Genomic DNA, 12,633 nt, shown 5'->3' on the forward strand with positions numbered 1-12,633 from the left:
GAGCCACCTCAAAGCTCGACTGGGAAGATCTGCTTCCAAGCTCACCCAGTGGTGGTTGGCAGGATACAGGTTCTTTCTGCTGTTGTCCAGAAGACCTCCTTTAGTTATTTGCCATCTGGGCATTTCCATAGGGAAGCTTACAACACAGAAGCTGACTTGCTACCCAAATGAAAAAAAAGAATGAGCAAGAAAGAGTGAGAAGATGGAAGGCAGAGTCTTTTGTAATCTAATCTCAAAAATATGCCATCACTTTTGCTCTCTTCTGTTCATTTAGAGGCAAGTACTAGGTCCAGCCCACACTCAGCGTGAGGGGACTACAAAAGTGCATGAACTTCTTGCGGGATGGGGATCATTGGGAGCCATCTTCGAGGTTGCCTGCCATACCTGGAGCATGTGGTGTCACACACCCAGGCTGAGAGAGGAGAGTGATTTCAGAATCCAGAAGTGGTCGGCTGTATTAAATGTTGCTGAAGGGGTTAGAAAGATAAGAATGGAAAATTATTTATTAGATATAAGAGGTTAATAGGAAGAATGAATGCAGGAGAGTTAGAGACTGTGTGAAGGCTGCTTTCAACAATTTTTCCTATAAAACAAAGTCTAGAAATGAGACAGTTACTAGAAAAGGATATGAAGTAAGGAGGAGTTAAGGGGGAAAAAACAGTCCAGTTGAAAAAGAGAAATTCTTGATGCAAGGAGAAGAAAAACTAAAGGACTGTCCTTAAGTACAGGAGAAGTGATAGGATTCAGGTTCTTGTGGAAGGTTGGATCTCATAGGAAGAAGGATGCATCCTCCATTGTGACAGCATAGAACATGGGAAGAGGTATTGATGTAAGCAGTTTGTCAGTTTGGTGGTGGAAAGATAAAGGAGTTCATGGATATCTTTTTGTGTATTCAGGAAAGTATGACATGGAGCCACCTGGTATGGGAGGTTTGAGGATAGGTGAAACAGAACACTGTTTTTTGGAAAGCAGGAAAGTAAACTTACTGGAAACACTTTTTAAGATTGCCTGGCATGATTGAGCTTTGTGTTCATGTTTTTAATGTCAGTCAGCCTAGAGACTTCATTTTCTACTGTAACTTTCAGCTGCTCAAGTTTGTGCATGGAGAATATGGAAAGTTTGAGGTTTTGCTGACACATACAGTGGGGTAGGTGGAGTAGAGACTGACTCTATTAAAAGGGAGTAAATAGACCAGAGAATCAAGGGGGGTCCATAGAGAATTGAAACCAGGACAGTCTGATAGTGACGGAGGGAGTGGTAAAATAATAGAAAGTGGATGTTTCTTTATAGAAAAGTGAGATTCAAATGAGTTGACCATTTAAAAATGCTTCAAATAAGTAAAGTCTCATTGATAAAGAGATATTTTACATGTGAAATCTACGTTTAACTTGGAATTAGTTTGAACTAGTTTGATTTGATGGTTTTAAATCACTCCAAAAGGTACAAAAGTGAAGGAATGATATACTGCAAGAAAAGAATCATGAAGTCGAAAGAGGAAATTTGTGATCTTTAAAAGGAAAGAGAAGTTTGATGAGGAAGGGTAGGAGAAGGTTGATGCTGAGAACCAACTGGGGCAGTGCTTCTCTGCAGTTTCCTAATTCTGTAATTTCAAAGCTTGATGTGCATAAGAATCACCTATGTAGAGCTTGCTAAAAATCAGATTTCAGGCATTACTCAGCACCTTCTGAATCAAAATCAGAATTAGAATCAGAATCATTAACAGTCACTACAGAAGTTGCCTATGGACAGTGGGGTCGAGTGTAACTTCTGCTTCCTGCTTTCTGGAAGCAAGTCATTGTAGAAATGGGTCTATCCAAAGATCAGCCTGCTAAGAGAAGCCCAAGCCCCAGGAGGAGTCCCTGGGAAATTAGATGCCACTTACAGAGACAGGAGCAGATAGGGGAAGAGAGTATTAGGGAGATACAGACATTAAGACACACGAAGGCAGTAGACATGTGAAGGAGCCATTTTGGCTATCGGATTAATATGTCCCTCTCTGTTGGGTCTTCCCTATGTGCATTTAAACTTGCTCAAGTTTCTCCCATCTAACAAACAAAATCACCAATAACCCTAGAGATTCTCCTCTAGCAGTCACTCTATTTCTCTCTCTCTCTCTCTCTCTTACATTCAATCTTAGCCTTCTAGAAAGGGTTGTCTACTTTGTCTCTCCTTCTTCCCATTCACTTAAACAACTGCAACACAACTTCCCCTCTCTTCCTACATCTTGCCCAAGTCATCAGTGACCTTGCTTGCTAAATCTAGCAGTTACTGTTGGTCCTTCTTGAAATCTTCTTGATTTCTCTTGAGCTGATTGTACTGATAACCATTTCCTCCTTCTTGAAACTGTTCCTCCTTTAACTTTTTTGGCCCTAGCCTCTTCTGATTTTCCTCCTCCATTTCTAACATCACATCTCATTCTTTCCCAATGTCCCTTATTCTACCTGTCTCTTAAATATTGTTGTTCCTCAGGAACTTCCTTTTGATATTCTATACACATTATTTGCTCTAAATATTCATCCTTATGGGTTCAACCACTACCTCCATCACGAGAATCCTCAAACATCTCCAGCTTAGATTTCTGTCTGAACCAGAATTCTTAACCTGGGGTCCACAGGCCCACTGAGGGTCTCTGAATTTTAACGTTTCCTTCTATTATGATAGAGGCAACAAACCACAGTGGAATTATCAGTACCTGTACCAGTAGAAACCACAAATATTTTTATATCAAAATATAATTGTTGTAGGTATATTGAAATATTATTTACATTTAACACCACATCAAAATTTTGGTTATTAGATCCACCACTGGATCTTCTTATTATTTAACATATTAATAGGAAAGTTTATATATTACTATGTCACAAATTTGCTTTTCTATATTTTGATAACTGCTTTTTAACATAGTTTACTTTTTAATGCTCTATATTTTATTTTATGATTTTAAGAGATTTTTCTGATGGGTCCATAGACTTTAACTGTAATATAAATATTTCATAGCTTTACAAACCATGTATATGTTTGAATTTTCAATTACTGAGATATATTAAAATCTCTCATTATATTAGATACTTATTTCTCTTTGTATTTCATATTTACAATTTATATCTTCCTTTAATGTTTCATATTTAAAGCCTGTGTTGTCTAATATTAATATAGTTGTACTAGATTTGTTTGTATTACTACTTTCCTCATGTATTTTTACATTTCATCCTTTTTAGTTTTAAATATTGTCCTTATGTTTTAGATGTGTTTTAGATGTAGCTGGATTTTTAAAATCCACTCTGACAACCTGTCTTTTAATTAATGAATTTATCTCATCTATATTCAGTGTAATTCCTGACACTTTCAATTTATTTCTACTATTTTTTGTCTTCTACTTATCTTTTTTTATATGCTTTCTCTTTCCTTCTTTTTTGCCTGCTAATGGATTGATAATATTTTATTCTCACATATATATACCTATATACATATATACATGTATATTTTAAAGTATTCTCAGAACGAAGAAGTGAATCGGCTAGGTAAATGTTGGAGATCTGGCTTAAGATTTGATTAATATAAAATGAGAGCATTTTGTATGGTTGTGAGTTTACCTGCATCAGGAGCAGGAACAGAGCAGATAGACAGTTGGACTTAAGCATGGTTTGAGTTTTGCTAGTAGGACAGGGGGACAGTGGGGCAAGAAGCTAAGATTAGATGGAAAGGAGTTATTATAATAATTAACCATGAACTCTAAGCTGGGTAAAAAGAGGTACAAGCATGTAAAGTGGGTGATACACTGAAAAAATTGATAGGGTCGATGAATTGAAAATTCCCATGGTGTCAAAGAATTATCAATGTCAGCGTGTTTGAGGAACTGAGTTAAAATATAGGACGTGACACTCTCGAGAGAGTGGCATGCTTGCTCTTGGGAGTGTCATGGACTGAATGTTTGTGTTCTCTCAGAATTCATATGTTGAGATCCTAACCCACAATGCAATGGCATTAAGAGGTGGGCCTTTTGGAGGTAATTAGGTCATGAGGACGTAGCCCTCAGGAATGAGGTAAGTGCCCTTGTAAGAAGAAACTTAAGAGAAATAGTTTTACTCTTGGCTATGTGAGGATACAATAAGAGGACAGTTATTTGTAAACCAGGAAGAGTGGCCTCACCAAACACCTGAATCTGCTGGTGCCTTGATCTTGGACTTCCTAGCCTCCAGAACTGTGAGAAATAAATGGTTGTCTGAGCCACTCAGTCTAAGGTATTCTATTATAGGAGCCCAAACTGACTAAGACAGTGGGGTGGGTTGTTTTGGGGTTTTGTTTATGTTTTTGCTTCTTTAGGTAATGACCAGTTCTATGGAAGTAGGTTGCGAGGTAGAGTAAAGAACAAGATCACAGGAGGGAAGGAGGTCAGGGAGAAACTGTAATTTCAGAGCTTGGGATGAAAAAGCCATGTGGAAACAGACATGACCAAGAATAATGACTGGTCATTGAGTCATATATTGTCATTTGAAAAGCAGTAAGGGATGTGCTGATGTCTTCAATGATAAAACAAAAGTGATCAGAAGGATCATGGGTGCCTGCAATAAGGTGAAGTGAAGGGTGATAACCCAATATAATTCTTCGAAAGAAAAGGAGTGTTTTTTAAGCAAGAAAATAGGAGTGGTTGTTGGGAAACAACAAAAGGAGTAAAAGGGCAACCATCTCTCAGGCCCAGTGGCTTTTGAGATGAAAGTGGGAGCAGCCATCGCTTGAGAAGGTTTGTGAGATGCTCTGTTCTTAGGGGAGTGCAAGATTTTCGTTGAGAACAAGTAGGTGGTGAGAGCAGTCAGAGAAGGAGTTTGAGGATAGAGGGAACTTTGCCGATGACAATGAGAAGTTTCAGAGTGCATGGTAGAAGGATTTGGGAGAAAACGAGAGGGAGTTTGGGTTAGATTATCAGATGTACAATGACAATAAGGTTTTAGGTACTGCAGAAAGACCTTAAAGGCTTAGCTTTCTTGTGATCACTTCAGTGGGGTTGTACAGCCTAAGAGATATTTGGTAGAAAATTTAACCCCTACCTTTTCGATCTGTTCTCAGCCATACTTCCCTGAAATCCTCTACCCATTTAATTTAAAATCTCCCACCCACAGATAGACCAGTTGCCCCATACTAATCCTTCTGCACAGTAGGGCTTTTTCACTCTTCTCTCCTGCTTCCTCTAAGACAAGGATCCCCAATTTTCAGGCGGTGGACTGGTAGCAGTCTGGGGCCTGTTAGGAACCAGGCCTCACATCAGGATGTGAGTGGCCGGCAAGCAAGCAAAGCTTCATCTGTATTTGCAGCCACTCCCCAGCGCTAGCATCACCACCTCAGCTCCACCTCAGATCATCAGGCATTAGATTCTCATAGGAGCACCGGTCCCTGATGCCAAAAAAGATTAGGGACTGCTGCTCTAAAAATTCTCCCATATCTTTACCCAGTCGGGATTCATTTCTCCACATACCTCTATAATTGCCTAACATAATCTGCCAGTTACTTATTCATTTATGTATAATCATTTCTCTCACAATAGACTTTGAGCTCCTGAACTGCAAATACAGGGTGGCTCACGTTCTCCACAGAACCTAGAACTGTCGTCAAAGGTCAATAGAAATGTAATTAATTGAATTCTCCCCTTTATTCACCCTGAGGTCTCCAGACTTTAGCATTATATCCACGGCAATGGTAGATTACCCATAAGGGACCCAGGTAGAGGTGGTCCTGCTGTCTCTACCTCCTTCTCCCTGATCCCAAACAAGCCTCGCTAGTGCCTTTGTGGGGTAGACAGCATAGGACTATGAATAGTCATTTTTGACTTGTGAATCATGTATGTAGCCATATAAGATGTGAAAATAAAACACTGCCCAGGTTGGGTTGGAAACTGGAGAAAACTAGCATCTACATGCTTTTTTCCAGTATAAAAACACAACTAAGGAGTATAGAGGCCAAAAGACCCTGGTCTCATAGGAATGATTAGAGCCAAGGGTAACTTAATTTCACAATTTTTTTTTTACCAATCCTAAATACACACATACACTTATAAAAACTAATTTTTCTTTATATAATTAAAACTATTTAAAGATCTTTAAAAACCAATTAACAATACCTGCTTTTATCACTACGGGTGAAAATGGGTATAATTATTCTGTTATAATTTAGTAGTATGCATAGAGTTTTAAATCCAATGTAAAGTAAAATATGATTTCACAATTTTAAACTTTTTCTCTACAAAAGTGTATTTTACTGTTTCACCTTTGCTGAAAAGATTTATTTTAATATGTGCCCATTTTATTTTTAAATGTGTCCTTGTGTTTTGTGTTCTTTTTCTGCTTAGTGATACTTAATCTTCTTATTATAAACCTTTTATGTGATTTGTATGCATATTACTGCTTTTCAGAACTGATGAGCTGTTCTCACTTTCTTTCAAACACACATAATAGATTGATTTTTAAATTCCCAAATGTTATAAATAATTACTTCTAAAAGAATTCTATGTGAAATTAAAACTTTTTGTAGAAAACAGATGAATTTTAGCTTATTTAAGCTTCTCAATGATTGTCAATTAATTTCTGTGAATACTGTAACAGAATACAACAAAGACTTTAAGAGTGGCATTGAGAGTCAATGTACCCAGATTATTTTATGGGTCCTGGGTGGGAAATTAAGTTACAGTTAAAATGCACTGCTTTCAAAGTCATACACTAAGCTGAGAATGCATAGGCGTTCAGAGTGTGGTCTCTGGATTCAGACTGCCTGGGTTCAAATATCAGCTTTACCATTTACAAAATGTGACCTTAGGTAAGTTATTTAAGCTGTCTATGGCAGACATTATTATTCCTTATACAAAAGGCATTCTCTATGTATTCTCCTCTGCCTTCTTGTTGACAGAGCCTTCACACCCCCACAGAGGCCAAAAATAACAGTTATTCTCCTGGCCTCCCTTTAAGTTAGGTACTGGCATGTGGTCTAGTCCTATGCAATGGAATGTGAAAAAGGTCTGGCAGAGATATTCTAAAATAACTTTCTCTCCCTGTTAAATAGAGAACAGGGGGCAATACAATTTTTCTTTGGCCAAATATTGTTCTCTCTCTCTAATTCCTGAAGCTGTGACCGCCATCTTATGAACTGTGGAAGGACAGACCCAAGGACCAACCTGAGCTTGGGTTCTTGATGGCATCAGTAAGCTAATGACAAATGTAGGAGCTTTTTACCAGACTTCTTGTTATGTGGTATAAAATTTTTTTCCTCATTATTTAATCCATATTTAATTGAGCATTCTGTTGCACTAAAAGTATCTTAATATATTCTCCATTTCAGTGTTGGAGAGATGAAATGATAACAGATATCCTTGTCTTATTTTTTATTTCAAGAGAAAGTTTCAACATTTCACCATTAAGTATGATGACATCTATAGGGTTTTTTAGAAATCCTTTATCAGTAAACCATTTCTATTTTACTAAAAAGGTTTTATAAATTATAAATGGAGGTTGTATTTTTCTGCATCTGTCAAAATGATCATATGATTTTTTCCTTTATTTTGTCAATGTGACAAATTATATTAATTTATTTGCAAATTGTATCTAACCTAGAATTCCTAGAAATGCAACTTGCTTATGATGTCATCAATCTGTTATCTATTTTGGTTATTGCTAGATTTGGTTTGCTATGTTCATCCATGTTTATAAATAAGATTGACCTTTAATTTTCCTTTCTCATAATATCTTTGACAGATTTTAGATTGAAGATATGTTGGCTTAATAAAATGAGTTCATAAGTCTTTTTCAATTTTCTGGAAGAGTTTTGCAAGAGTAGAAATATTTCTTCTTTAAATATGTTTTAGAATTTGCTAGTTAAACTATGTGGGCCTGGAACTTTCATTGTAGGAAAAATTTTAAATGACATTATTTTTTTAAGAACTGTACGAATTTTCAGATATCTTATTTCTTTTAGGGTCAGTATCGGACTAAATATATTTTTCCAAGAATGGATCTTTTACCTCATTTTTAATATATTTGTATAAAATTATAGGACCGTCTTACTATCTTTTTAAAATCTTTCTGGTTTATAAAGATGTTCCCTTTTTTTTATTCTTAATATATTATTTATGTCTTCTCTGTTTTTTCTTAATCAGTCTCTTTGCTTTCTGTTTCATTAATTTCTGCCTTTATATTCATTATTTCCTGCTATTTATTTTCTTTGGATTTATTTTGCCATTCTAACTTCTTGAGATACTTAGATCATGAATTTTAGATTTTTTCCCAAGTATTTGCATTTAAGGCTACATATTTTATAAGCACTGCTTTTTCTGCAAATTTTAAATTTGTGTCATTTTCATTATCAATTCAGAATAATTTCTAATTTCCAGTGTAATTTCTTATTTAACCCATTGATTATTTACAAGTATATTTTTAATTATATGTTGGAATTGTCAGGTTATCTTTTTATCGTATGCTTTTTTAGCTTACTTGGCTTTTGGTCTGAAAACACCCTTTGAAATTTGTTGAGACTTGTTTTATGGACCAGTACATAGTCAGTCTTTGTTAATATTCTGTACATGATTGAAAACAGTGTGCATTCTCCAATTATTGGGTAGAATGTTACATCTATCTCCATTATATCTAAATTTTGAATTGTGTTGTTCTAATCTTCTGTATCCTTGTTTTGTTTTCTTTTATGTTTGGTTTGGTTTTTTATGAGAGTTACTCATTATAATTTTGGCTTTGTCCTTTTTTTCTTGTAGTTCTGTCAATTTTTTCTTTGTATATTTTGAGGTCATGTTATTAAGTTCAGACACTTTTATAATTGTTTTATCTTCATGCAAAAATGAGCCTTTTTCATTCTTTTACCTTTGGCTTTTCTGAATACATAGCATACATAATTTAGATGTGTCTATAAAGATATATATTTGGATATCGTAATTAAACCTGACAATCTGTGTCTTAATTGGAATATTTAATCTATTAATAGTTAATCTAAATGTTGATTTACTCAAATTAAAATAACACCATTTTACTCAGTTTCTCTATTTATCCCATCTCTTCTAGGTTCCTTTTTTTCTCCTCTTTTGGATCAATTGTTTTTTATTATTTTGTATTTTCCCTCGGTTGCCTTGGAAATTAGTTATATTCTCTTTATTATTTTTTAGCGATTATCCAGAGATTTCAACATGCATACTTGACTTATGAAACTCTAATCTTAGTTGATGCTTTTATTCTCTTCCAAAGCAATAAAAGGACCTTGGAATACTTTAACATCATTCACTTTCTTTCCAACTTATATGCTATCATTGTCATATATTTCAGTTTGTGTGTGTGTATGTGTATACATTTAAAACCTATATAAATCATGATAATTGTTTTCTAAGGTACTTATTTATATTTACCCAAATTTTTACCATTTTTGTTACTATTATTCTCTTCCTCAATCTCTGACTTTCTATTAGGTATCATTTTCCTTCTTCCTGAAGAACATGTTTTAGGTTTCATATACTATGGATCTGCTGGTACTAAATTCTCTCCATTTTTGTTTATGCTTACTCTGAAAGAATATTTCATTTGGATAAAGAATTTTAGATTGGCTCATTAGAGATTTCATAGTATCACCTGCTGGCTGGTGTTCATTGTTTCTGTTGAGAGATCAGCTTTCAGACTGTTATTTTTTTTATGGTAATCTTTTTTTTCCCTGGGTGTTTTATCTTTTCAATTGTTTTATTCAGTTTTACTATGATGTTTCCAGATGAGAATATCATTTTATTTGTCCCGAATCTAGTTATATAGTATCTTAAACCTGTAATTTGTTGTCTTTAAGCAACTTTTGGAAAAATTCAACCATTATCTCTTCAAATACTGCGTCTGCCCATTTTCTCTGTTCTCTCTTTATGGCATGCCAATTAAATGTAGATTAGACCTTTATATTCTTTATGTTTCCTTTTCTCTTTCTCTTCTTCCCCACATTTTGTCTTAACAATTCCTGATGTATATTTTTCTCTGAACTCTTAGTTCATTAATTCTCTCTTCATTTATGTCTAATGTGTTTTTTAATCTACCCACTAATTTATTAATTTTATTTTTGTATATTTGACTTGTTAAATACATATTTGGATAAGGGTTTTTGGAGGAGTCAAATGTACTATGTAATTTTTGTAGTTTTCAGGTCTCAACTGAATTTGTTTTAATTTTAATCTACTTGGTTTTGGCAAGCTAGTTATCTTAAAACCAGTGTATTATTAATTTGTGAAGCTCCTGGAGTTCTGTTTTTATTGTCTTTTGTTTCTACCAATTCTCTTTATGCCGACTTCTATCTATCGTATTTTCGATCATGTACCACACATTGTATATTAAAATTTGTGAAACAATTTGAGACCTAAGATAAAGTTATCTTTCTCTAGAAAGGATTTTCCATTTGCTTTGGCCAGGGATGTTAGCAATCCAAAATTACCTTTATTCAATTTCAAGAACTGAGAATTTTCTAGGACACATAGATATGAGGGCTGGATTACTTATGGTTCCTCTTTATTAGTAAAATGTAGCCCTTCAGGGTCCTAAGCCCCAATCTTGACAGATCCCAGACTCCAACTTTTATAGCCCAAGCCAATGGACCTATAAGAAGCACCCCTTTCAGCCATATTTTACAAACTTTTGTGTTCCAACAGGGAAAATATTCCCCTTTTATTGTGTATCTTTTCAAATATTAAACTTACATTTTTGTATTTCTGGATTTGGGGCTATAATTATTCACTGCCTCATCAGCAAACATTTTTGGGATTTTCCTCTAACTTTTCTAGTTGTCTGTGATAAGTCTAAATTGCTTTATTTTCCATTTCCTGAAACCATTGATATAGTCTCTGGGTTTTGATCTCCTCAAATGTGATATGAAGATAATAATTATATCTCTATCTTATGGATGAAAGAATTAATAAAGTTTTATAAGTAAAGCTCTTAGGAAAGTGCTTATATGTAATAAGTCACAATCAATTAATGTTGGTAAAAATAACATCCTGATTATCATGATATATGGAAAATATGTTTCTTCTTGGCTGTGAGTAGTCCAAAACCAAACTTTTAGGGCAAACAGAGCTTTAAGGAAATGCTTTGTACTGACCAAATTAGATACAAACCCAAATCTCATACATGTTTCCTAAATGTCTGGCAACATTCAGTTCAAAGTCTTATGGCAGTAATCTTATGTATTTCGCCAGTCAATAATTTTACCACAGGCCATAGTTAGAATTTATACAAGTTATAAACATTTACAGGTTCTAACAGATACTTAACTATCAAGAACACATACCCAAAAAGGAAAACTGATGAATATAAAAATTACAGCTAGGTTAAGCTTTCTCTTTTTACTTGTGATTTTTCTTTTAATAGTTTAATAAGTTTCTGCTAATTATGTCAAGTTCCACTTTTTAAACTTTTTCCCATGCTTGAGTTAAAGTATCCGTTAGGATTATTTCAGTTGTGTATAACAGAAAAACTAACATTGTCAGGACTGGAATGATAGCTCCAGGAAGTTATCAGAGACTCAAGATCCTTCCAATTCACTTTTTGTAGGCAAAAAGGAATAGGTAAAGTGTGAATTTCTTAGCATTTTGATACAGGTTAGAAAACATAGAAATTAAATGACAAGCCCATATTTTTCAGATGGAATGATTTTGTTTTACACCATTGGATATGCAAGAATTAAAATCAGAACACCTCTAAAAGTTTGCCTGTCACTTTCATTTGATCAGTACTCAGAAAACTTCCCTAAACACTTATATTTACCTCTTAATTAAACACATGACAATTTGATTTTTCACTCATGAAATATTTTCTCTGGGCCATGTCTAAAACAACCCTTTGGCTGGCTGGGTTTGTAAGGAATTATGCATAGCACCTGCCTCTGAGTATTTTATAAAGTGATGTCAAAGGATAATACAAGATATTTTACCAAGTATGTTAGCATAGACATTTCCAAATAATTATTTGGTTTGAGAACCATCTGTTCACTTAAAATATTCTGTAATTCCTGTATTTGGTAAACTTTCCTCCTGAACCTCAAATTATAACACATATTTATGTTATTCATTTTCCAGGGACTGTTCTAAAATATGTCGGTGTTGATCATTGAATCTAAATTCTAACTGCTGTCATTTAAAATGTGTGTTTTAAAATGCAAATCTACATTGTACCATGTCCTTTGCCTTCTTTTTTTCTTTAGAGCATTCTTACCTCTAGCCTAGGCTTTAAAATATTGTAACTTAAAATAATCTGTCTTTGATGCTAGAAACCCAGTTTAAGAAAATCCATTTAATTCAACAATAAGAAAATATTATTGGAGGGAAAAAAATATACTGTTTCTTAGTTCATTTAAAAGCAAATTAAAGTTTAGCTTTAAGGGGGAAAGAGAGATAGGTCAAATAGTTTCTTTTGCCTGCTTGCCAGATGATGCTAACAAGTCATTGTCTTTTCTCACTCAGGCATAAATGCCTGAAAACTCCTTTTTCTTCTGCCTACCATTGCCTTAACCAGTAATATTCTTCTCAGACAGCAAGATACCTGAATGTCTAAACATTTATCTATACTAATACAGGCTCATTTCATGTGAATGCCTGCCAAGCAGGAACTAGGCTGTCAGCTTCATCCC

The 12,633-nt window shown here is 34.5% G+C and overlaps 1 protein-coding gene across 1 annotated transcript in view; it reads right to left on the minus strand.

Annotated features, from left to right (window-relative positions):
• The window catches only part of DBX2 (developing brain homeobox 2), a 53,012-nt gene extending 50,615 nt beyond the window's left edge, over positions 1–2,397 (minus strand). Inside the window, exon 1 of the mRNA XM_011368333.1 lies at positions 2,270–2,397. Coding sequence (XP_011366635.1) covers positions 2,270–2,397 — 128 coding nt within the window. The remainder of the gene's footprint in view (positions 1–2,269) is intronic.
• Positions 2,398–12,633: the final 10,236 nt, after the last annotated feature.

Source organism: Pteropus vampyrus, unplaced genomic scaffold (assembly GCF_000151845.1).
Source record: "Pteropus vampyrus isolate Shadow unplaced genomic scaffold, Pvam_2.0 Scaffold140, whole genome shotgun sequence".
Lineage (NCBI taxonomy): Eukaryota > Metazoa > Chordata > Mammalia > Chiroptera > Pteropodidae > Pteropus > Pteropus vampyrus.